Source organism: Emys orbicularis, chromosome 2, assembly GCF_028017835.1.
Source record: "Emys orbicularis isolate rEmyOrb1 chromosome 2, rEmyOrb1.hap1, whole genome shotgun sequence".
Lineage (NCBI taxonomy): Eukaryota > Metazoa > Chordata > Testudines > Emydidae > Emys > Emys orbicularis.
The window spans coordinates 295,790,218-295,817,089 of record NC_088684.1 but is presented as its reverse complement, the minus strand read 5'-3'; the positions used below and the strand labels follow the sequence as shown (position 1 = coordinate 295,817,089).

Genomic DNA, 26,872 nt, shown 5'->3' with positions numbered 1-26,872 from the left:
CACACTTTAGGACAGGAAGTGAAGAGTCCTGTCTCCAATTGGAACTACAGGAGAATTTATAGTGTTTTGCCCTTCTCCAGTGCCTTCTCAAAGCACTTTACAAACATCAAATCTCACAGTGCCACTTTGGGGTGTGTAACCTCCTAATTTAACTGTTGGGAAAACTGAGGCAGGGAATGGCGGCGTGACATGCCTGATGTCACACAACAATGTAGTGACAGCACTAGGCATAGAACGCAGGTTGTTTGTTCTAACCCCTAGGTAGTACTGCCTCCCTTTTGAGGAGGCAGAATTGTATTACCAGAGTGAAGCAGTAAGACTCTTCCCTAGGATATTGAAATCAGTATTGAACCAGTGCCGCAGTACGATGGTAGGGGGCTCTGCACTGGTGGATGGAGCTGTCTTTCAGATGAGATGTCAAACAAAGATCTAGAGCAGCAGTTCTCAGACTATGAGGTGGGCCTCACAAGGGAGGCACAGGAATGTGTCAAGGGAGGCGCAAGCTGTGTGGTTTTGTTCTTTTATTTAAGAGCTCTGGCTGTCAGCCCTGGGTGGCTGGGGCTCATGCAGAAGACCGTGCCCACCCAGGAGGGAGGGATAAAGGGGACAGCTGGAATCCTGCCACCCGGGCTCGGGCTGTCTTCTTCTCCCCCCCCCCCCCCCAAATCTCTCACCGGGAGGCAACCCGGGCTCGGGCTCTCCTCCCCCCACCCAATCTCTCACCAGGAGGCAACCCGGGCTCAGGCTCTTCTCCCCCTCCACAGTCCCTCACTGGGAGGCAGCCTGGGCATGGGCTCTCCTTCCCCTGCCCTCAGTCCCTCACCGGAGGCAGCTGTCAGCCCCGGGAGGCAGCAGTACGGAAGTAAGGGTGGCAGTGGGGCACTAAGTCTGCTGAGAAGAGAGATACTGACAAATACCACTTTTCACATTGCCACCCTTACTTCTGTGCTGCTGCTGGCACGGTGCTGTCTTCAGCACTAGGTGCCTGGCCAGCAGCCGCTGCTCTCCGCTCTGCCGTCAGAACTGGGTGCCCGGCCACCAGCCGCTGCTCTCCGCTCTGCCGTCAGAGCTGGGTGCCCGGCCACCAGCCGCTGCTCTCCGCTCTGCCGTCAGAGCTGGGTGCCTGGCCGGAAACCACTGCTCTCTGCTCCGCTGTCAGAACTGGGTGCCCGGCCACCAGCCGCTGCTCTCCGCTCTGCCGTCAGAGCTGGGTGCCTGGCCGGAAACCACTGCTCTCTGCTCCGCTGTCAGAACTGGGTGCCCGGCCACCAGCTGCTGCTCTCCGCTCTGCCGTCAGAGCTGGGTGCCCGGCCACCAGCCGCCGCTCTCCGCTCTGCCGTCAGAGCTGGGTGCCCGGCCACCAGCCGCCGCTGTCCGCTCTGCCGTCAGAGCTGGGTGCCCGGCCACCAGCCGCCGCTGTCCGCTCTGCCGTCAGAGCTGGGTGCCCGGCCACCAGCCGCCGCTGTCCGCTCTGCCGTCAGAGCTGGGTGCCCGGCCACCAGCCGCCGCTCTCCGCTCTGCCGTCAGAGCTGGGTGCCCGGCCACCAGCCGCCGCTCTCCGCTCTGCCGTCAGAGCTGGGTGCCCGGCCACCAGCCGCTGCTCTCCGCTCTGCCGTCAGAGCTGGGTGCCCGGCCACCAGCCGCTGCTCTCCGCTCTGCCGTCAGAGCTGGGTGCCCGGCCACCAGCCGCTGCTCTCCGCTCTGCCTTCAGATCTAGGTAGTTGTATATGTACTTGTGTGGGGGTGGAGGGGCCATAAATGACTGCAGACACAAAAAAGGGGGGCCTGATGAACTAAGTTTGAGAACCACTGGTGTAGAGCATTCATAGTCATTTAAGTCCCCGTATCACCTTTTTCAAGAGGGAGGGGGTCTTGCAGGGTCCTGGCCATGCACCAGCCCTGTCATGCAAGCCCAGAGCGAGTCTTACCCAGCATATCTCAAAGAGAGCTGACCAGATCGCAGCACAGCATAAGCAGTGAGGCCTGGCAACATGTCCGTACTCAGAACCTGGTCCCTCATGATCAGGGTATGAAAACATCACATGACTATGATTAAGTGATGGAAACAGAACCCAGCGGGACGAATGGAGTTCCATTCATCCTGCCTTTGTTTCTCTGGTGTTCTAGTTATTACTGGATATGGAGCTTGCCAAACCAATTTGCAGCAGCCTCATCAGTGAAATGCAGAGCCCTCTGACCACCATCCAGTCTGGGCAGAAGGCAGTCGTCAGGGATGCGTGGCGCTGGCGGTCTTTGGCCCCAGCCGCACGTGGGATCCTCTCATTGGCCCCAGCTGTGAAGGCTGGTTGCTCATTGACCCTGGCCCATTTGAAATCGGAAGGGCTCATGAGTGGTGTGGCAAAGCAAAGCTGGGTGCACGCATGGTGGGGTCAGTTATGAGACTGGTTTCTGACATCAGCTACAGACGATTCTTCACTCCATATTGACGTTGCAGAGAAATATGGGTGCACAACAGGCACCTCAACAACAAGCACATTCTTGGGTGGTTGAAGAGGTCTGTGTGTCGTGGTAGGCTCAGGTTTGCCTGGATCTTCTCAACCCAGTCTGGCTGTAGCTTCCTCCCAATGGACATGTGGAGGAGTGATGTGGCTTAACACGGGGAGCACAGTGCTGGTGTGAATCGAATCGTCCGAGTGACGATGCACATGATTGAGTGTTGTTGTGTGTCTACTAACTTGACATGAGACAGATGGAGCCAGACCGGAGCACAGTATTCTGCTGCAGAGTAACAGAGGGCTAGACCGGATGAGCGCAGAGTTTGAGCATTTGCTCTCCACGAAGTCCCAGCCAGTTTGCTTAGAAGATTGTTATGTACCCTCACTGTAGCTGCAGTTTTCCTCAGGTGGTTGAAACATGAGAGATCTATCCAGGTTTACTCCAGGTAGAGTGGGTGACATTCATAGTTCAAGTGATGACCATTGAGAAAGATATTCAGTTCTTGAGTGCTCTGGTGTTGTGAAGATTGAACACACTTTTAACTGTCCTGGTCACAAATGGTTGTAAATGCCACTGATTACAGTATTCAGCCATCTTAGTCAGCGTTTTGGGTGCTTTCGAGTACTGGGAATGACCATGCTTGGACGCCTGGGCAAATGTCATCTGCGTACGAGAATTATCGGAACTGGGCAAGAAGGAGGTCATTTGTGTACAGATTGAAAAGTGTCAATGCCAGCACAGAGCCTCGGGGTAGACCATTGGTTTGTCTTTTTCACGTGCTAACGCCGTCTCCCATGTGTACTTGGAAATGTTTGTTGTGGAGGAAGAGGTCAACGGCATTGATTATCCATGCTGGGAGAGCTCTCAACAAATTCACTAAGAGCCCCGTGTGCCAAATGATATAATATATGCTGCTGTCACATCCAGAAATATGGCTCCTGTCTTCAGGTTCTTCTGAAAACTGTCTTTGATTAATGTTTTCAAAGCTAGCACTTGATGACAGGTGCTTCGACCTCTCTGAAAGGCCTGCTTGCTCGATGCTGAGTATTGACTCCACTTCTGGGGAGATGCACAGGAGAACGAGACGCCCCAGCACCTTGAAAGGCACAGACCAACAGGGATATCAGTGGGTAGCTTGCAACATTATGTAAAAAGCAACAGAGGGTCCTGTGGCACCTTTAAGACTAACAGAAGTATTGGGAGCATAAGCTTTCGTGGGTAAGAACCTCACTTCAGATGCATCTGAAGAAGTGAGGTTCTTACCCACGAAAGCTTATGCTCCCAATACTTCTGTTAGTCTTAAAAGTGCCACAGGACCCTCTGTTGCTTTTTACAGATTCAGACTAACACGGCTACCCCTCTGATACTTGCAACATTATGTGGCTCTTTCCCCAGTTTCAGTAGAGCAATGACGTTTGACATTTGCCAAGTCTTCTGAACTCACTCTTTTTTGACTACTTGCATGAAGAACTGCGCTAGCCACTGATGAGCACAAGTCCTGAGGTGCTTCAGAAACTGGCGATATGTTGTCATAGCCAGCAGCAATGCCAATCCTAGTATCGCTCAGAATTTTGTCTAATGCCGTGGCTGTGAACGGCTCTCTGTGTTACCGAGTGGCCTTCCTCCGATAGAACTGATGCCATTAGTCATGGACTTGTTGTCTGACCTGCTTCTCATTTGGGGCCCTTGACACAGTCAGCAGACGCTGTCTGCTTGGTTTGACGTGACAGGTAGTCCGCTTAGGGCTGGGGGTTGCTGAGCTGCAGCGAGACAGTGAATCGAATTCCAACATTTCTGGCTTGAGCGAATGATGTCTAGATTCCAAGTCATCTCTTCCCATCATGCCCATCTAGCAGCATCCAGTGACTCACTTAGACTCCCACTCGTCCCGTTCTTCTCTCCTCTTACAGAAGGAGAGAAGAGAAGAATGGGAGATAGGGCATGTCAGTGGGGTTGTGGAAGAAGGTACCACTATGCCCCACGCCCATGTGTGTCCTTGGCCAGCAGGTTGCAAGCATGGCTTTTGCTTGTGCCAGGTTGGGGCGCGAGGTATGTGGTCACACCCATTCTGTGCTTTGTACATGGATTCGTCTTTCTTGGGTGCAGACTTGTATGCTCTGGCTCCCCTAGGCAGAGCCCCACAGCGATGCTGTCTGTTTAAGAGTGGCGGCTGCTCTGCGGGAGTCTGGTGTGTGTGTCTCCCTTATCTTTGTCTCTGGGAGCGAAGGACACAGCAAAGATAACATGCTGCCCTCGCGTCACAGAGTCCAAGGACCCCTGGCGATAGGGAGCTGGGCTGCATAAATCTGGCAGGGACCTTCGCTCGTGGTTGCCAAAGGGAGCAGTGCAGTGCTGAAGTCATCTAGGCACCGCATGGCACAGAGAGGAGCAGCAGAGGGAAGAGGAATTCCCTCTGCCCAAGGCCTGGGATCAGCTCCAAGCATTTGGACAGGCGGCCGCCTCCTCTCAGTCACGCCCAGACAGCCCATCTGAGTTGGGGGAGGAGAATTTGCCCCCCCAGCTGCTGCTCTCCCCCATGCCTAAAGCAGCGTTTGGTTTGATGGGAGCCATTTTGCCAGCAGCACTCTGGTACAAGGTACACTCTTCCCAGGAATTGCCGACGTGCAGGACGCCCCATTCTCCGGGGCTGGTGGCCCAATGAAAGCCTTGCGGAGAAACCCCAGGCCCTGAGACATTGCATGCACCTTGGTGCTTTGGGGAGTAGCCCCATGTCCTCCTGCTCGTGCCATTGCCCTGCCTACCTTGCTCATGTGAAACATCTGACAGTCACAGACTGAGGGCCCTGAAATCCATGAGAGCTTTGCTGCAGACCGAACAGGATCAGGGTCTGCCTGGTTCGTAGCCTTTCACTACCGTCATTCCTGGGATCAGGTGTGTCTTGGCTCCCAAGCACCATGCGGAATTCTGTAGAGAGCAGAGCTGGCCCAGTCTTTGTGGAGTCCCTGGTTGCGGGGAGCAGAGATGAAGTCCAGTGGGTTTTTGTTCCCCTCTGGACCTATGTCTAGAGGGCGGTTTTGGCCTTGTGCTCCTATGTCCCACCCCTCCCAAAATCAGCCCAGCTGCTGGGGAAGGCGCAGGAGGGAATATCTAGCCAGGAGCTGCCTTTCCTTGTGGCCTTGTCAGAGGGGACAGCTGATCCAGTGATGAATTATCCCCCCCACCTGGCCTGCTAGGCCTGTAAATTGCCAATTCCACCTGCGGCTCCAAGCCATTGTTTATGTTGCTTGGGTTTGAGAACAGCCCTGGCAGGCTGGGGAAGCCTCTCAGTTAGATTGGAAGGCCTGGAGGAGCCGGTCTCTCCCTGTTACCGCCAGGCGCTTTCTGTCCCAGTGTGCCTGGATTGGGACCAGCACTGCATGGGAGGCAGGGAGGCTGGCCAAGCAGGCCGAGGACTCAAAACAAGTGGCTCTTGGTGTGGGAGGGATAGCTCAGTGGTTTGAGCATTGGCCTGCTAAACCCAGGGTTAAAAGTTCAATCCTTGAGGGGGCTGTTTAGGAATCTGGGGCAAAAATCTGTCTGGGGATTGTTCCCGCTTTGAGCAGGGGGTTGGACTAGATGACCTCCTGAGGTCCCTTCCAAACTTGATATTCTATGGTGACCCCTAGGGTTACCATTCGTCCGGATTCTCCCGGACATGTCTGGCTTTTTGAGTTTAAAAATAGCATCCGGGGGGAATTTGTAAATGTCCGGATTCCGCCCCCCGCCCCCCCTCCATGCAGAGCGCGGCACGGCTGACAGGGCAGCCAGCCGGATCGAGCCACTCGCACGTGACTCCAGCAGCCAGAGCCCCTCCTCCGCTTCCCCCCTCCTCTCCCCTGCAGCTTCAGATTACTCCCCTCCTCTCTCTCCCCCACTCCCCCTCCCTGCATTCGCAGATCGCCGGCCATTCGCATCGGGCCTCCAGCAGTCTGGAGCTCCTCCCCCTGCTCCCCCTCCCCTGCTGCCCAGCGCGCCGCTCAGCAGCACTCTGCGAGGGCGGGAACCGGGCTATGCGCTCCGTGGGGGAGCGCGGCAGCGTGTCGGGCTCCGCGTGGAGCCCGACACGCTGTTCTGAGCGGCACGGTAAGGAGGCCAGGGGGTCGGAGAAGGGGCAGGGGGGTTCTGGAGGGGGCAGTCAAGAGACAGGGAGCAGGGGGAGGGTTGGATGGGTCAGGAGTTCTGGGGAGGGTTGTCAGGGGGCGGGGAGTGGTTGGATAGGGTGTGGGAGTCCCGGGGTTCTGTCAGGGGGCGGGGGTGTGGATAAGGTTTTGGGCAGTCAGGGGACAGGTAGGGGGTAGGGTCCTAGGGGGACAGTTAGGATGGGGGGGGTCTCAGGAGGGGGCAGTCAGGGGACAAGGAGCAGGGGGGGGTTGGGGGTTCTGAGGGGGGCAGTCAGGGGATGGGAAGTGGGAGGGGCGGGGCTAGGGCGGGGCTCCCACTGTCCTCTTTTTTGATTGTTGAAATATGGTAACCCTAGTGACCCCCATTTGAGTGACTGCAGCCTGGCTGGCTTCAAAAAGGGTGAGATTGCAGTTCCCAGGGGCTCCAGCCAGCAGGCTCTACAAGGGATTTCCAGAGTCCTGAATCTGCTGTAACTCCAGGGGCTTTTATCTATCACTCATGCTCTCGCCTTGTCCCCTGGCCCTTGTCAGTGGTAGAAAACGCTGACAGGAATCTGGTCCTCAGATGGTAGAAGAGTCACCCTCTGAAATGCCTTCCCCTGGGGAAAAAGAACAGGAGTACTTGTGGCACCTTAGAGACTAACAAATTTATTAGAGCATAAGCTTTCGTGGGCTACAACCCAAGAGAAAGTTTGGCTTGGAGCCCTTTGCAGGACACTTGGTGCTGGGTCTGGGGTGACTGTAGTTACATTTGTTTTTGTTGTGGTTTAGAGCTCAGTTAATTTCCCAGAGAGGTTGGAATTTTTGTGTAATCCTTGTTCCTGCAGGGACACCTGCTGGTGAGAGCTGAGCATTGCACGGAGGCTGAGAAACCAGCCTCATCACTATTCCAGGTTCCTAGTGGTTAGAAATTGAAAAGACTTGTTAGTTCATGGAATCCATCCACCTCCATGGAAAGGGTCTGGGGACTGCAAATTGTCTGTTTGGTGAACAGTGTGAAATGAATGTTGGGGGTCTAAGGCCAGATCACATCACAAAACCACCAGCACAGCTGGCATAAACTGGCCTGGTTGTAGCAGTAATTTACTAGCCTCAGAGCCTGAACTCCCTGCATCCCTGTAGGTCAGCAATCTGCAGCCTGAGGCTCGGGAGCTGCAAAGCGGCTCTTTAATGTGTCTCCTGCAGCTCTTTGCAGCACGTGAGATGAAAACGCGGTGTGACTGAATACAGAGCGCTAGAGTAAATGAAACAATGGCGTCACACTCTGGTGGCTCTTTGGGGTAATGTTGATTGCTAATTTGGCTCCTGAAGCACTGAGGTCTCAGTATCACTGCTCTAGGAGGTCCCTTCAGGTCAGGCATGAGTCTAATTGATGGAGCGGTGCCAAGAAAGCTGGCACAGCTGCTGATTGGGGGCAGTGTGATCTAGTGGCTAGCTCACCTGATTGGGAATCGGGGGTCATGAGTTTAGGTCCCAGCTCTGCCACTGCCTTGCTCTGTGGACTCAACTAATTCTGCCTCAGTTTCCCCAAAGTATTTTGAGACTTTTGGATGAGCAGTGCAAAGAATGTTAGGCCTGTCCTATGACTAAACAGTCTCCAGAGTTATCAGCTAGGCACCTTCCGCCAGAACGAACATCACACACACAAAGGTAACCAGAGTACTGATAACAGGGATTGCCAGTAGACTACACTCATGGCCGTGCCATAGACAGGCCTTTGCTGTGCTGCTTACTCTGGGGTTAGAAGACTTGCCGTGAGCTCAGAGAGCCCTTTGCTGACCCGTGGACGTGTTGTGTCCTGCAGGAGTTTTGCCTCTTTGCTGTGGTTGGCCTGGTGTCCGACTTCTTCCTACAGATGTTTTTCTTCACCACCGTGCTGTCCATTGACATTCGCCGGATGGAGGTAAGGGACGGGCAGGGGAGGCAGGTTTTCACGCTTGACCTTTCAGCGGCTGTGCCATGCAGTGAGACCAGGACAGCTTACACCTGTTCTTTTCATTGCGTGACTGAGCGTGAGCAGGCTGGTTTGGATGGACAGGAGTGCGTGCCAGGCGTCCGGATGTGGGGGTGAGTGGGGAGGGCAGGGGAATAGGAGCAAGGGCGGTTGGGCGTGAAAGTGAGCAGCTCCAGAGACCGAGGACAGGCGTGGTCATGAGTGTATCTGTGAGACTGTGCGCTCAGATGTAGGACCGCACTGCTGTGTGTGAGAACAGCCGGTGCCTGGGCTCGGATGTGTGCGCGGCTAATTGTGTGTTAGTTTCTCTCGAGGAAGGACCTAGTCTCTGCTGCTCTAACCCACGTGCTCTCCTGTTGGCAGCTCGCTGACCTGAACAAACGTCTGCCGTCAGAAGCCTGCATGCCCCCGGCAAAGCCAGTGAGCCGCTCCCAGAGGTACGAGCGCCAGCCAGCCATGCGGCCAGCCACCCCGCACACCATCACCCTGCAGCCGTCATCCTTCAGGAATCTGCGCCTGCCCAAGAGGCTGCGGGTCATCTACTTTTTTGCCAGGACCCGGCTGGCCCAGCGGCTCATCATGGTACACCCTGTGCTGTTTGTTGTCTGATTCACCTCCCCTCTGGCCATACGCGCCCCTGCCCTGGCTGTACGTCCACGGAGCAGACACCCAAAAGATGCTTATGCCTCCTCGTTTCTCAGCAGTCCTGGCACTCCCCTGAGAGGCGCGGCTGCTGTCGGAGAATTGATTCTCCAGGAAAATGTTCTACCTGCACGTGTCTGCTCCAGGGCGCTGCAGACCAGCAGACAGTGCTGCCGTGTGGTCGCTTTTTGTCTATATCGCACATGGATAGTGATTAACAATTCCCACTTACCCTGCAACATGAAGGGCGCTCTGCAGAGGTGGCTCTTCAGGCGTGGTTGGGCGAGGGGAGGGTGGAGACCCTTGCAGACCGACCAAGGAGAGTTCAGGTCCTGGGGGCAGCGGGGAAGCAGGCACAGCAGCATTTTACTACATAAGCAGTTAAAGCATTTTCTGCAGCACGTCGTGGGGGCCCTGTCAACATAGAGCCAGTTTCCCAGGATGCACTTGTGCACGTGAAGAGCGGGGGTGTCAGGTGGAGCCCAAGTGTCGCGTTTTTGTGGGTGGTTTGCAGATATTTGCAGTTCCTCTTTGAAGGGTGAGTCTCTGCCCAGGTCTGTGGGCGTCAGTCACGAATCATAGAACATCAGTGTTGGAAGGGACCTCAGGAGGTCATCTAGTCCAACCCCCTGCTCAAAGCAGGACCAATCCCCAACTAAATCATCCCAGCCAGGGCTTTGTCAAGCCTGACCTTAAAAACCTCTAAGGAAGGAGATTCCACCACCTCCCTAGGTAACCCATTCCAGTGCTTCACCACCCTCCTAGTGAAAAAGTTTTTCCTAATACCCAACTTAAACCTCCCCCACTGCAACTTGAGACCATTACTTCTTGTTCTATCATCTGGTACCACTGAGAACAGTCTAGATTCATCCTCTTTGGAACCCCCTTTCAGGTAGTTAAAAGCAGCTATCAAATCCCCCCTCATTCTTCTCTTCTGCAGACTAAATAATCCCAGTTCCCTCAGCCTCTCCTCATAAGTCATGTGCTCCAGCCCCCTAATCATTTTTGTTGCCCTCCGCTGGACTCTTTCCAATTTTTCCACATCCTTCTTGTAGTGTGGGGCCCAAAACTGGACACAGTACTCCAGATAAGGCCTCACCAATGTTGAATAGAGGGGAACGATCACGTCCCTCGATCTGCTGGCAATGCCCCTACTTATACAGCCCCAAATGCCGTTAGCCTTCTTGGCAACAAGGGCACACTGTTGACTCATATCCAGCTTCTCGTCCACTGTGACCCCTAGGTCCTTTTCTGCAGAACTGCTACCTAGCCATTCGGTCCCTAGTCTGTAGCTGTGCATGGGATTCTTCCGTCCTAAGTGCAGGACTCTGCACTTGTCCTTGTTGAACCTCATCAGGTTTCTTTTGGCCCAATCCTCTAATTTGTCTAGGTCCCTCTGTATCCGATCCCTACCCTCCAGCGTATCTACCACTCCTCCCAGTTTAGTGTCATCTGCAAACTTGCTGAGAGTGCAGTCCACGCCGTCCTGCAGACCATTAATGAAGATATTGAACAAAACCGGCCGCAGTCCCCGGAAGCAGGGCTGTATGTCGGGGCGGGGTGCACCTTCTGGGGGCTGTGGCTGAGGTTTGGCTACACCGACGCTCTGGTGTCTGTGCAGTTATGGTGCTGAGGTGAGGGTGCCGTGTACTAAACAGCCTTGTCTCTTCACTTGTACGGTGCAGGCTGGAACGGTGATTTGGATTGGAATCCTGGTGTACACAGATCCCGCTGGCCTCCGCACCTACCTCACGTCGCAGGTCACAGAGCAGAGCCCGCTGGGAGAAGCGGGACTGCCTCCCATGCCAGTTCCTGGAGGTGTCCTTCCGGCTGGGGATGTCAAGCTCGCCCTCTCGGTCTTCCCCTCGGAGCCCGTGCAGCTGTCAGAGAACCAGACGCAGCAGCAGCAGCGCGAGCAGAAGGAAGGGCTAGAGTCCCGGAATGGGCTGGAGGCAAATCAGCAGCCGTGGGCCCAGGGACCGGAGAGCCACGGCAGTGGGCAGCCGGAGCCTGGCACCAAGGCAGAGGTCACGTGGGGCGTGGAGGATGAGGAGATCTGGAGGAAGCTCTCCTTCCGACACTGGCCATCCCTCTTCAGCTACTACAACATCACCCTGGCCAAAAGGCAAGTGGGTCGCAGACCAGGTGCCCAGAGCCCTTGGAGTCCGCACAGAATTGAATCCCATCAGGTTTGGCTCAGCCCTTCAGCCTTGGAGCAGATAAACTGAATTCCATGCAGCTCACTGCGGGTGGGTCTTCTGGGCAGCCCTTTCAAACAGGCCAAGTCTGCCTTGCATGGACACTGTACATCACTGAGCACGTGGCGTGGGGCTTTGTCTTGGGCCAAAACATGCCCTTCCCTTCCCACTGGTGTTTGGCGTGTTGTGTGCCTGGTGACTTCCCTCCACCCCAGAGGTGGCTGCACTGCAGTGGGGCCATATGCACACGTTCGGAGAGCGCTAGTGGCCACCTGGAATTAAAGGCCAATATAAAACTAAGGGTGAGTGACAGACATGGTGCAGTGCAGCCAGCTCAATGCAGGGCTCCCGGGGCGAGGTTCTCTGACCTGAGCCATACAGACAGTCACTAGATCATCACATTGGTCCCTTCTGGCCTTCAAATCCCTGAAATCCAGACGGCCCCCCGGTGAGCTGCTCCAGTGCTGGCTGTTCGGGGAGCTCAGGGAGGAAGCTGAGCCCCAGTAGACTTCGGAATGCTCTTCCAGGCACGTAGCGAAGCCCCAGGGGTTGGGATAGCTAAACCTGGCCTGGACGAAGCCCTAGAGAATCCCCGGAGTGGCCCTGCCCTGGCGTGGCCCCAAGGGAGGGATGAGCTAGATGATCTTATGGGATTTTGCCATCTCTGCATCCTGCCGTTCCTAAGCCGGTCCCTCGTCTTTCCTTCCTCTCCCCAGGTACATCAGCATCCTCCCAGCCATCCCTGTCACCTTGTACCTGAATCCACGAGAAGCCTTAGAAGTGCGCCACCCTCAGGAGGCTAATCGCTACCACTCTTTCTTCCCTTCGAGCCTCGGGAAATTGGAGGCGGTGGATCGGCCTGGTGAGGCCTTGCCCAAACTGCAGGGGCACCGGGACGTCACGCTCTACAAGTAAGAGAGCCGACTGTCCCCCGTGATCCACCCCTTTGGCCCTGCCTCTGTCACCCGGAATGGGCAGCTTGGTTGCCTGGCGGCTCAGAGTCTCCTTGGGGAGAGAATACGGTCAGGGCTGAAAGGAGCCCTGCCAAGTCCCGGGTGCTTCCGTTCTGCTAGGGCAGTGTTACATTAATCTTTCCCCTTATTGTGGTCTTCAGAGGCTGAGCGCTTCCTAGCGGGCGAGTCAGTGAGCAGCCTAAGCTGTTAGCCAGTGCGCTGAGCCCCAGAAAAAGTGGGGCTGCTTGTCACAATGTACTGGACACGAGGGGGCTGATGGTAAAACTCCATGTGTGCGTAAGTGTTCATTGCATGTGCGTGGGATAATCACGCACAGTTAGCCAGGCACTTTGAAGAGCCAGCTTTGCTCGTTCAGACCTATGGCTAGCGGGGCAGCCTTGCTGCTGTTTTACCAGACCGCAGTATCCAGCCGGTCATGATGTGCAGCGCAGCAACAAAAAGAGAGAGGTGTCAGGAGGTGAGGCCAATGGGGGGGGGGGGGAAGGGAGTTAAGCAACTTTGGGGTGGGTGACCCTTCATGAGTTGTCAGACAACACTCTCAAGGCTAGAAAGGAAACCACTGTACCGTTGAGAAGGTGGAGAGCCCGCTTTCCACTAGCGTCAGCGTTCTTAATCAGCAGGGCATGCGTGAAATACCTGGAAATCACGTCATGCTGATTCCCATCTTGCCTTTTATTCCCCACCTTGCATTCCTGCATGATTTTAGCTCTCTCCTTGTGAAAAACTGGCAGAGAACTAGGTCTGGATTTTCTAAATTGACTAGTGATTTTGGGGACCTCAATTTTTGGGTGTCCAACATGAGACGCCCTTACAGGGGTGTCATTTCCAGAAAGTGCTGAACACCTGCTGTCTGAAAATCAGGCCTCTTTAAGGCGTCTCTGGCTGGGCAGTCCGAACTGGAGGAACCCAAAGTCACTAGTCACTACTGAAAATCTGGATCCAAATCCTTTTCAGCATTCACATCCACTACCATCAGCTCTGCCTGGTTCTGAGCACACTCTCAAATCCTGCTGCAAGCAAAGAGGTCGGCCTGGAGGAATCAAATCTCTAGGGCAGGGACAAGCTTTGTGTTGTTTTTCTGTTCAGAGCCTTGACCGACAGGGCCCCGATCCTAGTCTGGGGTCCTTAGGGCTCTCCCATAAGGTAACTAATAGCTGTCAGAATGATGGAGCAACAAGGACCAATACGGTGCAGCCTCTCGGGCGGCCGGGCCAGAACGTGTCTGTTTGGAAATCGGAATTTCCATCCTGCAGGAAATTCTTACACGTCGACATTTGTTTTCATTCCAAAATGAGAGAAAAGGTCAGAATAGCAAACATTTTTGTGGAATGTTTCTGGAAAATTTCCATTCAGAAATGTTGAAAGGACGTGTTTTTTAATGTGTTCAATTGAAACTTTTCACTCTGAATTTTCCTACTGGAAAATGCTGCCAACACTGACTTTTTCCCCAGGAAAAATGTCAATTTCAGCCAAACCTGGTGTTTTGTCTTGGGGAAATTTCAGTCCACAAACTGATACCAGCCATTTGCATGACGCTTTCAGGCTCAGTGATGTCACTTGATGGGATTTAAAACAATTTGATCAATGGAGAAAGGTTTTTTTAACCCCCCATTCCCTCTGCCTTTTTAACATTGTAAACCGGTGTTTTAAATGCCTCCCAGGCTGCATGTGCAGCGGCTCCTAAAACCTGCACGTGCTTTTTGCCCTCGGCTGTCCCAGCTGACTACCTGCAGGCGGTTGGACTCTCTGAAGTTCTCCTCTTTGTGAAGAAGCTAAATTGGGAGCCCTAAACCAGCCCCCTGTGTAAGCAACAGTCCAGATCAGAGCAGCTGCTTCCTCGGAAGCGCTGTGTTGGGAGCATTGTGTGCCAGAGGTGGTGGCGTGGCACAGCTAACATCCTTCTCTCCCATCAGGGTAGCTGCTCTGGGCCTGGCCTCTGGCATCCTCCTGGTTCTTCTGCTCTTCTGCCTGTACAGAGTGTTCTGCCCCAAAAACTATGGGCAGAACGGGCTCTCGCACAGCCGGAGGAAGAGAGGGGACCTGCCCTGCGACGACTACGGCTATTCCCCACCCGAGACCGAGATCACCCCCCTGGTCCTCAGGGGTCACCTCATGGTAGGTTGGCCTGGGGCATACGCAGTGTCCAGTGCGCCTCACTGCAGGGGGCCCACACAACCCACCTCTTACCCCCTTTGCCACCTTGAAGTCGCAGACATCAGAACTGGTGGGCATGTAATGTAGCACAGAGCCATGTGACTCACTGGGGCTAGCGGGGGCCAGGGGCACTGCGCAGGCAGCCCATGGGGTGATGGAGCAGGACGTGCCCCCATGTCTTTGGCCCTCACAGTCTGTGATGTGCTCTGGGCCCTCGGCTGCTGGCCCAGCTGGCGCCCTTCACTAGCCGGGCTGTTCAGCCCCTCTCCCCTGGCAGTAGCTTGCAGAGTGCGTCCTGGTTTGTTCTCAGTAGTATGAGGGGTATGTTCCAGATGGGCTTCATAGAAATGTGCTAGATTCCCAGCACACTGACTACCATGCCGGGACGGCCCTGCAGGGCTCCTTCCTCCATACCTTTCCCGCGGGAAGTCATGCCCCGTAGAGCGCAGCCAGCCAGCATGTGGCTTGGGTGCCAGATGGGGCCCATGGAGACTACAGCACCCCACTCTACACGCAGACTCGAGAGTTTTACTAGGGTTACCATACGTCCGGATTTTCCCGGACATGTCCGGCTTTTTGGGACTCAAATCCCCGTCCGGGGGGAAATCCCAAAAAGCCGAACATGTCCGGGAAAATCCGGCACCGCTGGGTGCTGGGCCGGGGGCCGGCGGTGCTGGGCGGCCAGGGGCCGGGGCCGGCGGTGCCAGGCGGCTGGGGGCCGGGCCGGGGCCGGGGCCGGCGGTGTCGGGCGGCCGGGGGCGGGGCCGGGGCCGGCGGTGCCGGGCGGGCCGGGGCCGGCGGTGCCGGGCGGCCGGGGGCGGGGCCGGGGGCTGGGCCAGGGCCGGCGGTGCCGGGGGGCCGGGCCGGGGCCGGGGCCGGGGCCGGCGGTGCCGGGCAGCCGGGGGCCGGCGGTGTCGGGCATCCAGGGGCCGGGCCGGGCTGGGGCCGGGGCCGGCGGTGCCGGGCGGCCGGGGCCGGCAGTGCTGTGCTGGGGGCTGGCGGTGCTGGCCCGGGGGTGCTCGGCCGGGGGCTGGCCCGGGGCCGGCACCCCAGGGCCCTAGCCGAGCCAGGCTGGGGCCGGGGCTGGCCGCCGGAGGAGGCCAGACTGGGCCGCGCCTCCTCCCCCCACCCCCCCAGCTTACCTGCTGCCTGCTTCCTGCTTCAGGCTTCCCGCGAATCAGATGTTCGCGGGAAGCAGGGGAGGGGGCGGAGTTGGGGCGGGGACTTTGGGGAAGGGGTGGAGTTGGGGCGGGGGCGTGGGCGGGGCTGGGGGCGGGGCCGGGGCCCCATGGAGTGTCCTCTTTTTGGACACTCAAAATATGGTAACTCTAGTTTTACACTGCAGCCTGCAGCCGCCTTCATCTTGAGTATGGAGCTGAGACTACAAGTCCCAGCATGCAGTGCTCTGTCTTGAGCCAAGCAGCCAGCCCGCATTGCATGCTGGGGCCTGTTGTCTCCCCTCAGGCCACACCTCTGCATTGAAAGTGAAGGCAGCTGGAGTCTGCCCGCTGGTGCCAGTGTATGCAGTCCTTGGGCTCTGAGCCCATTGCTCTGGTGATCCCGAGCCAGCGAATCGTTTCTACCTGAGCTTCACTGGCTAGGGGCTTCTGCCAGGCGGGGGGAGAGTGCAGGGCACTCCCAGGAATGGTGGGGTTTGCTGGTTCCACGGACTCAGCCTAGGCTGCTCTTCCCCCTCAGGATATCGAGTGCCTGGCCAGTGACGGGATGCTGCTCGTCAGCTGCTGTCTGGTGGGTCAGATCCGAGTGTGGGATGCTCAGACTGGAGACTGCCTCACTGTCATCCCCAAACAAGGGTACGTTCAGTACTGTGTGAATAGCGCAAACACGCCCTGTCCTTATACAATCGCTGCTCGCTAACCAGTGCGAACACCCCTATCTTTATAAAATTGCTGCTTGCTAACCCGTGCAAACACGCCCCTGTCCTTATACAATCACTGCTCGCTAACCCGTGCAAACACGCCCGTCCTTATACAATCGCTGCTCGCTAACCCGTGCAAACACGCCCGTCCTTATACAATCGCTGCTCGCTAACCCGTGCAAACATGCCCCGTCTTTATACAATTCCTGCTTGCTAACCCGTGCAAACACGCCCCTGTCCTTATACAATCACTGCTCGCTAACCCGTGCAAACACGCCCGTCCTTATACAATCACTGCTCGCTAACCCGTGCAAACACGCCCGTCCTTATACAATCGCTGCTCGCTAACCCGTGCAAACATGCCCCGTCTTTATACAATTCCTGCTTGCTAACCCGTGCAAACACGTCCCTGTCCTTATACAATCGCTGCTCGCTAACCCGTGCAAACACGCCCCTGTCCTTATACAATTGCTGCTTGCTAACCCGTGCAAACACGCCCCTGTCCTTATACAATCGCTGCTCGCTAACCCGTGCAAACATGCCCCTGTCCTTATACAGTCACTGCTTGCTAACCCGTGCAAACACACCCCTGTCCTTATACAATCGCTGCTCGCTAACCTGTGCAAACACCCCTATCCTTTATAGTCACTGCTCACTAACCCGTGCAAGCATATCCCTGTCCTTATACAGGCACTGCTCACTAACCTGTGCAAACACCCCTGTCTTACACAGTCGCTGCTCACTAACCCATGCAAGCACACCCCTGTCCTTACACAGTCACTGCTCACTAACCTGTGCAAACATACCCCTGTACTTACAGATCAGTGTTCACTAACCTGTGGAAAAACACACCTTATTTACACAATCAGTGCTCATTAACTCATGTAAACACTCCCCCATCCTTACACGATCACTGCTCACTAACCCACGTAAACGCATGCTGGAAGAAATTAACTCACGGTTTTTGGTAGGACACCCCACTGCCCCAGCTGTTAGGAAAGGGGTGATTTTCACCCCTCCATAGAGTCACAGTTCACCTGTTGCCTGTCGTTCCCAGCCAGTCCCTCACCCTCTCCCAGCCTGTACGGAAGGGAGCGCTAACCTGCAGCTGCTGCATTTCAGGTTGCGCAGAGACAGCAGCGGCATCTTTGATTACCAGGAGAGCTGGGATCAGAGCCCAGACCTCAAGAACGGGCTGGAGGATCCCTTCGACAACAGCCATCCGCTCAAGAGGATGCTGAGCCCCCCGCAGCCCCCTCTGTTCTGCGACCAGCCGGACCTCACCTCTCTCATCGACACCAACTTCTCGGAGCAGGCCAAGGCGGTGGAGCCGGAGCCCAGGCACCGCGCAGTCTGCAGCCGGCACAAGGACACTGGCTACAACTTCGGCAGACTGGTAGAGAAGGTCTACGAGGAGCAGAGCGCTTCGAACTGCATGAACTTCGCCGGCTTCCCGGCCACGCACGGGCAGGCCGTTTCCTGCGCGAGGACGGGCAGCACGAGGGCCCTGAGCTGCGGGACGGGGGAAGGAGGGTGCAGTGCTCGCAGGAAGAGCCTAGGGGACGAGCCTTTGGCCGGATTTGAAAAGTCCTCCCCCGTCGCTGCGTGGGCCGGTGACTTGGAAAGCTCTGTCTGGAGCCTGGACCTGCGGGGCAACCTCATTGTGGCTGGCCGGAGCAACGGGAAGCTGGAGGTAAGGGTGGAGGGGCTCCCTGCCCCTGAATGGGCACTGAGAAAGTCATAACAGGCTGCACTCCACACTCACCCATCCATGGTCCCGGAGCACTGGTCCCTCTGTGGCGCCCCTGTGAGTGAGGGCACAAGGCAGCTGTACTAGGGTGTTTCCAGAACTCCTGCAGAGCCAGGTGGTAACAGATCTGCAGCCAGGTACGCCACCTGCACGCCATGGCCCAACTCCTCCTGCCCCCAATGCTGGGGCCCCAGCTACGGAGCTCCTGAAGGGACTGCTGTCACCCGCACAGGGCCTAGGACACACCCTGGCAGCCGAGGGCAGCAGGGCGGGGCTGGTGACAGACACACTAGACAGCTCATTACATGAGTTTCCATTTGCCGTCCTGCTCTGCCACGCTGGAGCCGGGAAGGACTGACTGCGGCCGGGGCTCCCCTTAAAAGTTAGGTCGAAAAGCTACATCGCTCGGGGTGTGAAAAATCCCCACCGTGGACTGACAGAGCTGCGCTGCCCTGGCCCCCGTGGAGCCGCAGCTCGGTCGCCAGAACGCGTCCATCCATGCAGTTGCCGATGCTCAGGGAGGTGGTGTTCCCGCAGCAATGGAAGAACCCCTTCATCGGCGTGGCTGCAACTACACTCCGGCGTGACGGCGGCACGGCTGCGGCTCTGTAGTTGTGCTGGTGTAGTCTGCGTAGCGTAGCCATGCCCTGAACTCGCTTCTAAACCTTGTCTCCAGGCATCACAAGATTGCTTCAAAATCTGGTGCAAATCCGTCTCTACTGCGAACAGGAACAGCAGTGGGGGGCCCCAGGACTGGGCTAGCGGGGGGTGCTGCAGGGCAGGACTGAGATGGATTGGGGGATCCATATATAGTTATTTCAAGGGCCCAGCTCTCAGGGGACCTGGCCACAGCCAGCATTATTGTTACAATCATTTTAAATTCCAAACCACTTGAATTCCCCCTGGCCAGCCGCTCTGCGAGGCAGGGACTCCTCCCCCGGCTCCCTGTAACTCCGCCTCTCTTCCAGGTGTGGGATGCCATCGAGGGGACCTTACGGTGCTGTAACGAGGAGGGTCAGTCCGGAATCACAGCACTCGTCTTCCTGAACAACAGGTAACGGACAGAGCCTCTGACGCGCCCTTCCCCAGGGATCTCGCCAGGGAGGAGGCTGTGAAGGCAGGAGCCCAGCTGTCTGGGTCCAGGGGAGGTGATGCAGGCAGCTCCGGGTTGTGGCAGACAGAGCTGTGAGCTCCCCTTTCTCGCCCGCAGCCCTGGGGCTCTGGCTGAGAGCAGTGGGTTGCCAACAGTCTCTCATTACAAGGGGCGTCCCTTATTTCTTCATCTCCGTACAACAAGATCGGGAGCAGCTGAGTGCTACAAAAAGCAGCAAGAAATACCCCTGGCGAATGCAGCTGAGTCCTGCTTAGTGTTGTTAACAATAGCGGGAGGAGGGGTGGGGTGGGGTGCTAAGAAAACACTCCCTTCTTTTTGAAATGCAGGGTTGGCAGTCCTGGAGTTCTTGGTACCCATGTGCCCAGTAGCCTCTTCTCCTCCGCGTATTTAACCTCTCCACCGGGTGCTGGGTGGTTCAGGAGACTGGTATACAGGGCCTTTCCCTAGGTCCCCAGCTCCCATCCAGCCCAGCTGGGTGCCAGTCGAGCTGTTCCCATTTGTCAGCTGTTCGGTGGCCTGGTCTCAGTCTGGTTTCCAAGGGAAACCTCATCACAAAAGCCACCCCCCAGGACTGTGTCCCCTTGCTGGCAGACTGGGGCCTGGAGACTGACCCTCCCACTGCCCCTCTCCAGGTGGTGGCTGGGTCACATGGGCGCCAGGAGCCAGGGAAATCTGGGTGTTGTCCTTATTCTGCAGCTGGAGTCGTCCAGCCTCCAGGGCTCTTGTGGGGATGGAGAAGAGGCCTCTCCTCACCTTTGTCTATTTCTCTCTCCCAGGATTGTGGCTGCCAGGCTGAACGGCTCCTTGGATTTCTTCTCTTTAGAAACCCACTCATCCTACAACCACCTGCAGTTCCGAGGTAAGCGAGCGCCTGGGAGGGAAAACGGCCCAGATCTGTAAACCAGTTCAGGTGCCAGACTCCTATTGATTTCAATAGCACTGAGATACCTCAGTACCTTTGAGGATCTGGGTCTGTGGCACTGATCCAACAGACAGAGCACTGGAGCGGGATTCGGGAGACCTGAGTTCTGTTCCCAGCTCCGCTGTGTGCCTCTGTTTCCCTTCCGACCCCTTTGTCTGTCTTGTCCAGTTAGACTGTGAGCTTTTCGGGCCAGGGCCTGTCTGTCCCTGGGAGTTTGTTCAGGGGCCCTGATCTCAGCTGGAGCCTGGAGGTGCCACTGCTCTGGGATGATGAGCCAGCCCAGCTCCTTGCCAGTGCACGATGGTTCCCTCCACTTGGGAGTGGGCTGGTGGGGAGGGGAGCTGTGGGGGGGGGGGGGGGGATGGACTCTGACCTGTAGCACAGCCCAAGCAGAGAGGTGAAGATCTGAACGGGCCGTGGGCACAGCCCTTCCTTCCCGCAGGGGCAGGGGCAGAGAAGCTGGCGGTGCTGCCTGCACTGGGCCTGCCTGCTGGGTAATGCCAGGGCACTGGTCTCCAGCAGCAGATTTACTCAGAAGTGGCCACCGATTTGGGGGCCACCTGGAGACCCCCAGGCCTACTTTTCCGAGGTGCTGAGCACTGCAGCTTCCGATGGCCTCCGCTGGAACAATGGGTGCCCAGCTGTGCTGAAAATCAGACCCCAGGCGACTCAGGCTGGGCCTCCAAAACTGGGGCACCCACCCTCCGCGGCCACTCTTGGGCGTGCTGGCCCATGTGTGGAAGGCTGCAGTGCCCACCACCCCCGCTATGTGTGTGCTCCCCCAGGAACCCCTAGCAGGAGCAGCATCCCATCCTCCCCCATGTGCAGCAGCAATGACCTCATCATGTGCCAGCTGACCCACACGGTGCCCTGCGCCCATCAGAAGCCAATCACGGCACTGAAGGCTGCGGCTGGGCGGCTGGTGACAGGCAGCCAGGACCACACTCTGAAAGTAAGTGCTCCCCTGCCATGAGTCTCCCCAGTAGGGCCATGGGCTGGCGGGGCGGGTGTGGGCAGGCTGTTAGTACGGGGCGGGGCTCTTAGCACATGAGCATCTGTCATGGGGCTGATGGGTTGGTAGGCACGCGTGTGTGAAGAGGAGTACACGTGGGGGTGTGTCAGTGTGCATAGCAGAGTACTCGTGTACGGGGCGTGTCCGTGTGCAGAGCAGAGTACTCGTGTACGGGGCGTGTCCGTGTGCGGAGCGGAGTACACGTGTACGGGGCGTGTCCGTGTGCAGAGAGGAGTACTCGTGTTCAGGGCGTGTCCATGTGCGGAGCGGAGTACTCGTGTATGGGGCGTGTCCGTGTGCGGAGTGGAGTACTCGTGTACGGGGCGTGTCCGTGTGCGGAGAGGAGTACTCGTGTATGGGGCGTGTCCATGTGCATAGCAGAGTACTCGTGTACGGGGCGTGTCCGTGTGCGGAGAGGAGTACTTGTGTATGGGGCATGTCCATGTGCATAGCGGGGTACTCGTGTTTGGGGCGTGTCCGTGTGCGGAGCAGAGTACACGTGTATGGGGCATGTCTGTGTGTGGAGCAGAGTACTCGTGTACGGGGCGTGTCCGTGTGCGGAGCGGAGTACACGTGTATGGGGCATGTCTGTGTGTGGAGCAGAGTACTCGTGTACGGGGCGTGTCCGTGTGCGGAGCGGAGTACCTGTGTACGGGGCGTGTCCGTGTGCGGAGCGGAGTACCCGTGTATGGGGCGTGCCCGTGTGCGGAGCGGAGTACTCATGTATGGGGCGTGTCCATGTGCATAGCGGGGTACTCGTGTTCGGGGCGTGTCCGTGTGCGGAGCAGAGTACATGTGTACGGGGCGTGTCCGTGTGCGGAGCGGAGTACACGTGTACGGGGCGTGTCCGTGTGCAGAGAGGAGTACTCGTGTTCAGGGCGTGTCCATGTGCGGAGCGGAGTACTCGTGTATGGGGCGTGTCCGTGTGCGGAGCGGAGTACTCGTGTACGGAGCATGTCCGTGTGCGGAGAGGAGTACCCGTGTACGGGGCATGTCCGGGTGCAGAGCGGAGTACTCGTGTACGGGGCGTGTCCGGGTGCGGGCAGGGCACCGATGAGGTTGGCTTGGCAGAATGAGGTCAATCCATTGCCCTCCAGATTCTGCGGGTGGATGCTGGCGTTGCCCTTCTGCACATGGCCCCAGTCCGTTGGGGGTTTGCAAGCCAGAGCGCCTCGCTGAGCCCCTGGGTCACGGCTCCTGCTGCATCTATCTAGAAATGTGGCCTGGGCCATGAGAGCTGCCAGCCGCGGCACTGCCTCTGGCCTCCCCGGGCGCCCAGGTGCTGCCTGCAGAACGCTCTGCCCTGGGGGGTCACTGAGGGTGAGGGGGGGACTCCGGGATGACATCACTGCCAGGCCCTGGGCTCTGGAGCGCCCTCTGCTGGGCCATCTCCATGAAGACACTAGTGCACCAAGGGAGTAAGCCAAACCGGCGTGTTAATGCCAAGCTGCCGGTGCAAACGGGGAGGTGGGGCAGGGACCCGGTGGTGAGGAAGGGGTCCCATGGGGGTTACAGACGAGAGCCCTGCTGCTCTAGCGGGGTGGGCGGTTCAGAGCTCGCTGCCTCAGGCTGTGTTCTCGCTCCCCTGCAGGTATATCGGCTGGAAGATTCGTGCTGCTTGTTTACACTGCAGGGTCACTCAGGAGCAATCACAGCTGTGTACATAGACCAGGTACGGCCCTGAACGCGGAGACCAGTGCTGTGTGCCTAGCCGGAGAGCTCGGGGCATGGGCGGGGTTCGGGGCCTCCCCTCAGTGGGCTACGTTACGGCAGGCAGCCAGCCGGTCCGCTAGGAGATGAGGAGGGTCGGGCTCACCCTCCCAGCCAGAGCACTGCTTGCTTCAGGCAGGGGATCCCTGTTCCTACAGGTGGCACTTTCTGGGTTGGGAGCTGGCGTGGCCCCGAGTGCCCAGGCTGGCAGGTGTGATGGAGGCGCAGCTCTGAGGGGGTCCTGGCCGGGGGACCGAATCCCTGGCATGACGCTAACGAAGGCAGCAGCTCTGATATCAGCAGAGTCACATCAGGGAAGAGCTTGGCCCAGTGGTGTCTTTTCTACCCCGCTGTGAGAAGCACTGCCCCGACGGGAGCTGGCCTTAGCTGGGCTCATCTCCCTGGGAGCACCCCCCGGGCTGCCGTGTGTGGGGATGGGCACAGGCTGGGCACCGCACCAGGCCCTCTGCAGCCCGTCTGGGCAGGAGCTGTCTGCTGGAGGCCTGGCACTGTGACTTGCTGCAAACCTGGCTTTGTTTAACAACAGACGGTGTGCTTTGCAACCCCCCAGTAACAACCTGGGGCCCTCTGCCCCCCTCTGCTGGCCTGGGCCTCCTCTCTGACCGTAGGCAGTAAGGGGAATGTGCCAGACGCCAGCCTTGCCGGTTACAGGCCTAGCCACAGAGACCATGGCTCTTTAAAGCCTACGGGGGGGGTGTTGCTCTGAGCACTGGGAGACGCCCCATTGTCCCGGGTAGGAGTGAGTGAGCCGTGCTGCAGCGCCCCCTGCAGTGCCAGGGGACGGACGCCGGGGAGGTCCGCCCCAGGGGTCACTGCTCAGACTCTTGGCCCGTGTCCTTGCAGACGATGGGGCTAGCGAGCGGGGGCCAGGATGGCGCCATCTGCCTTTGGGACGTGCTGACAGGAAGCAGGGTCAGTCACATGTACGCCCACCGCGGGGACGTCACCTCGCTGACCTGCACCACCTCCTGCGTGATCAGCAGTGGCTTGGATGACGTGATCAGCATCTGGGACCGAAGCTCCGGGATCAAACTCTATTCCATCCAGCAGGCAGGTGCAGGGCCCAGGTGGGGGGCCGGGAGCTGCCGACGCCCCTGATCCGTGGGGAGCTTTGTGGGGCGTGTGTCTGCTGGGGGGGGGGGGGGGTTAGTTCCGTGGTCAGATCGCTGGGGGGGCTTCCTTGTTCCAAGGGCAGATGCTGCGCAAGCTCTGTCCAGGCCAGCCGCGCCTGCCTAGCTCAGCTCAGGCCCCTCACTGCCCCAGCTCAGACCGCGTTTGCCAGCCGGGAGGTGGGGGGGGGAGGCGGGGAGCCGTGTGGGATGGGCAGGAGGCTGTTTATGGACCTGCCCCGAGGCGGGGAGTGGAGCTGCATGGAGTCGGCTGCGGAGAGCCTGGACCCTGCCGCTGGCAGCAGAATCCCAGGGCTCGTGGTGCTGAAATGAGTTGTGTGTGTCTCTCTCTCCCCCCCCCGCTCCCCGCCTGGCAAGGAGCTGCGGTGCGGGGGCATGGAGTCTGCACCACTGTCGGAGCATCTGTGAGCTCTGGGCTGCCACAGCAACTCCTTGCAGGGACCCCTGGGGGGGGGGGGGGTGGAGCAGGGCCGGATGTGGGACTGGGTGGGGAGCAGGAATGCGGGGGGATATGGGAGATGGGGGAGCAGGGCCGGATGTGGGACTGGGTGGGGAGCAGGAATGCGGGGGGATATGGGGGAGCAGGGCTGGATGTGGGATGGGGGGGCAGGGAAGGGAGGGGGTGGAGGGGAGCAGGGCTGGATGGGGGGCAGGGAAGGGAGGGGGAGGGGGAAGAGGGGAGCAGGGCTGGATGTGGGATGGGGGGCAGGGAAGGGAGGAGGAGGAGGGGAGCAGGGCTGGATGTGGACAGGGCGGGGAGCAGGGATGCGGGTGGAGCAGGGCCGGATGTGGGACGGGGGGATGGGAAGCAGGGCCAGATGTGGGACTGGGTGGGGAGCAGGAATGCAGGGGGATATGGGACGGGGGATGGGGGTGCAGGGCCGGATGTGGGATGGGGGGGCAGGGAAGGGAGGGGGAGGGGAGCAGGGCCGGATGTGGGATGGGGGGGCAGGGAAGGGAGGGGGAGGAGGGGAGCAGGGCCGGATGTGGGATGGGGGCAGGGAAGGGGGGAGGAGGAGGAGGGGAGCAGGGCTGGATGTGGGATGGGGGGCAGGGAAGGGAGGAGGAGGAGGGGAGCAAGGCTGGATGGGGGGAAGGGAGGAGGAGGAGGGGAGCAGGGCTGGATGTGGACAGGGCGGGGAGCAGGGATGGGGGTGGAGCAGGGCCAGATGTGGGACGGGGGGATGGGAAGCAGGGCCAGATGTGGGGTGGGGGGGCAGGGATGGATGTTGACGGGGAGAAGCAGGGCCAGATGTGGGATGCGGGGGGCAGGGATGGATGTGGACAGGGGAGAAGCAGGGCCGGATGTGGGATGGGGGGGACAGGGATGGATGTGGACAGGGGAGAAGCAGGGCCGGATGTGGGATGGGGGGGGCAGGGATGGATGTGGACAGGGGAGAAGCAGGGCCAGATGTGGGATGGGGGGGCAGGGCTGAAGAATCTCTCCCCCCAAGAACGATCTGAGTTGGTGTCGCTGCCCCAAGGCTGCGCCCAAAGGGGGCCCGGCATGGAAAGGTTTGGGGGCCCCTGATCCCAGACACCTCCCTGGGCCCCCATTACTGTCATGTCGGAGCCCCTCCCCCTGAGGCAGGGCCGGGCAGTTCCCCCCATCGGGCAGAGGGGAGCTGAGCGCAGACTAGGATCAACCTTGTGGAGATGGACCGAGGGACTTGCTCGAGGCCCCCCGGGGAGGCCGGCAGAGCAGAAAGCTGAGCCCGGGTCTCAGGCCAGTCGCTGGATCCCAGACCAGGCTCCCCCAGCTCCCCCACTGCCTGCAGCGCCCCCTGCTGCTCCTGCGCTGAGCCTGCAGGACGGGACAGCTGGTCTCTGCCCTGGGCCTGACAAAGTGGCCCCTCCGGTGCAGGGAGATGCACTGATGGGGACGGCTGGGCCTGTCCTGTAGCCATGGCCCCAGGGCTCAGTCCAGCACCTTTCCCTGCCTGCTGTGACACTGCTGGGGGCCATATTGCAGGGCCGCGAGGTGCCTGACTGGCAGGCGCCATCTCTGATGCTCTCCTCTCTGTTCCTGGCGCAGGACCTGGGGTGCGGGGCCAGCCTGGGGGTGATCTCCGATAACCTGCTGGTGACGGGAGGCCAGGGCTGCGTCTCCTTCTGGGACATCGGCTACGGCGACCTGCTGCAGACCGTCTACTTGGGGAAGAGCAACGAGTCGCAGCCGGCCCGGCAGATCCTGGTGCTGGAGAACGCCGCCATCGTCTGCAACTTCGGCAGCGAGCTCAGCCTGGTCTACGTGCCCTCGGTGCTGGAGAAACTGGACTGAGGGGGCGGAGCTGGGCCCTGCGGGCCACCGTATCTGAGTTCTGATTGGACAGCGCCTGGGGTGGGAGGACAGGGCAGGAGCTCCAGGGGGGTTCCCAGGAGAGAGCCTGCTTCTCCCTCCCTTCCTCCCCTTCCCCAGCTCCTTGGATCCCAGGCGCTCCCCCTGCAGCTGCTTGGGTGGGGCTGAGCCCTGCTCTGCCTGTGGCTCCCCCACCCCAGGCATCCCCCCGCCCTGCTCTTGCTCCGCAGGTCAGTTCCTCCCTTGGGACTGCAGCTGAGCTCAGTGGGGATGGGACCGTGGGGCAGGAAGCCGGTGCTGTCACCAGCTGGGGGATGCCCTGGGGAAGCTACCAGCGGCCCCGGCACATCCCTGGCTGGGCTGCACAGCAGGTGGCCAGAAGACCGAGGAACAGTCAGTGGGATGGGGCTTAACAGAGCCTGGGCCGTGCAATGCCGTGGGCTTGGGGAGCATGGGGGCCCAGTGCCCATGGGGCTGTGACGGTAGACAGGGGAACTCCTGCTACAGCTGGGGAGGAGGCTGCGGGCGGGGCCTA

At 58.8% G+C, this 26,872-nt stretch overlaps 1 protein-coding gene across 1 annotated transcript in view; it reads left to right on the top strand.

The window, feature by feature from the left end:
• The window catches only part of SCAP (SREBF chaperone), a 102,314-nt gene extending 75,995 nt beyond the window's left edge, over nt 1-26,319 (top strand). Inside the window, exons 11-24 of the mRNA XM_065398493.1 lie at nt 8,383-8,481; nt 8,896-9,114; nt 10,860-11,076; nt 11,128-11,299; nt 12,089-12,283; nt 14,260-14,461; nt 16,199-16,314; nt 17,502-18,072; nt 19,098-19,183; nt 20,020-20,102; nt 20,951-21,117; nt 22,769-22,849; nt 23,752-23,958; nt 26,074-26,319. Of these exons, the coding sequence (XP_065254565.1) occupies nt 8,383-8,481; nt 8,896-9,114; nt 10,860-11,076; nt 11,128-11,299; nt 12,089-12,283; nt 14,260-14,461; nt 16,199-16,314; nt 17,502-18,072; nt 19,098-19,183; nt 20,020-20,102; nt 20,951-21,117; nt 22,769-22,849; nt 23,752-23,958; nt 26,074-26,319 (2,661 nt within the window). The remainder of the gene's footprint in view (nt 1-8,382; nt 8,482-8,895; nt 9,115-10,859; nt 11,077-11,127; nt 11,300-12,088; nt 12,284-14,259; nt 14,462-16,198; nt 16,315-17,501; nt 18,073-19,097; nt 19,184-20,019; nt 20,103-20,950; nt 21,118-22,768; nt 22,850-23,751; nt 23,959-26,073) is intronic.
• The last annotated feature ends 553 nt before the right edge of the window (nt 26,320-26,872 follow it).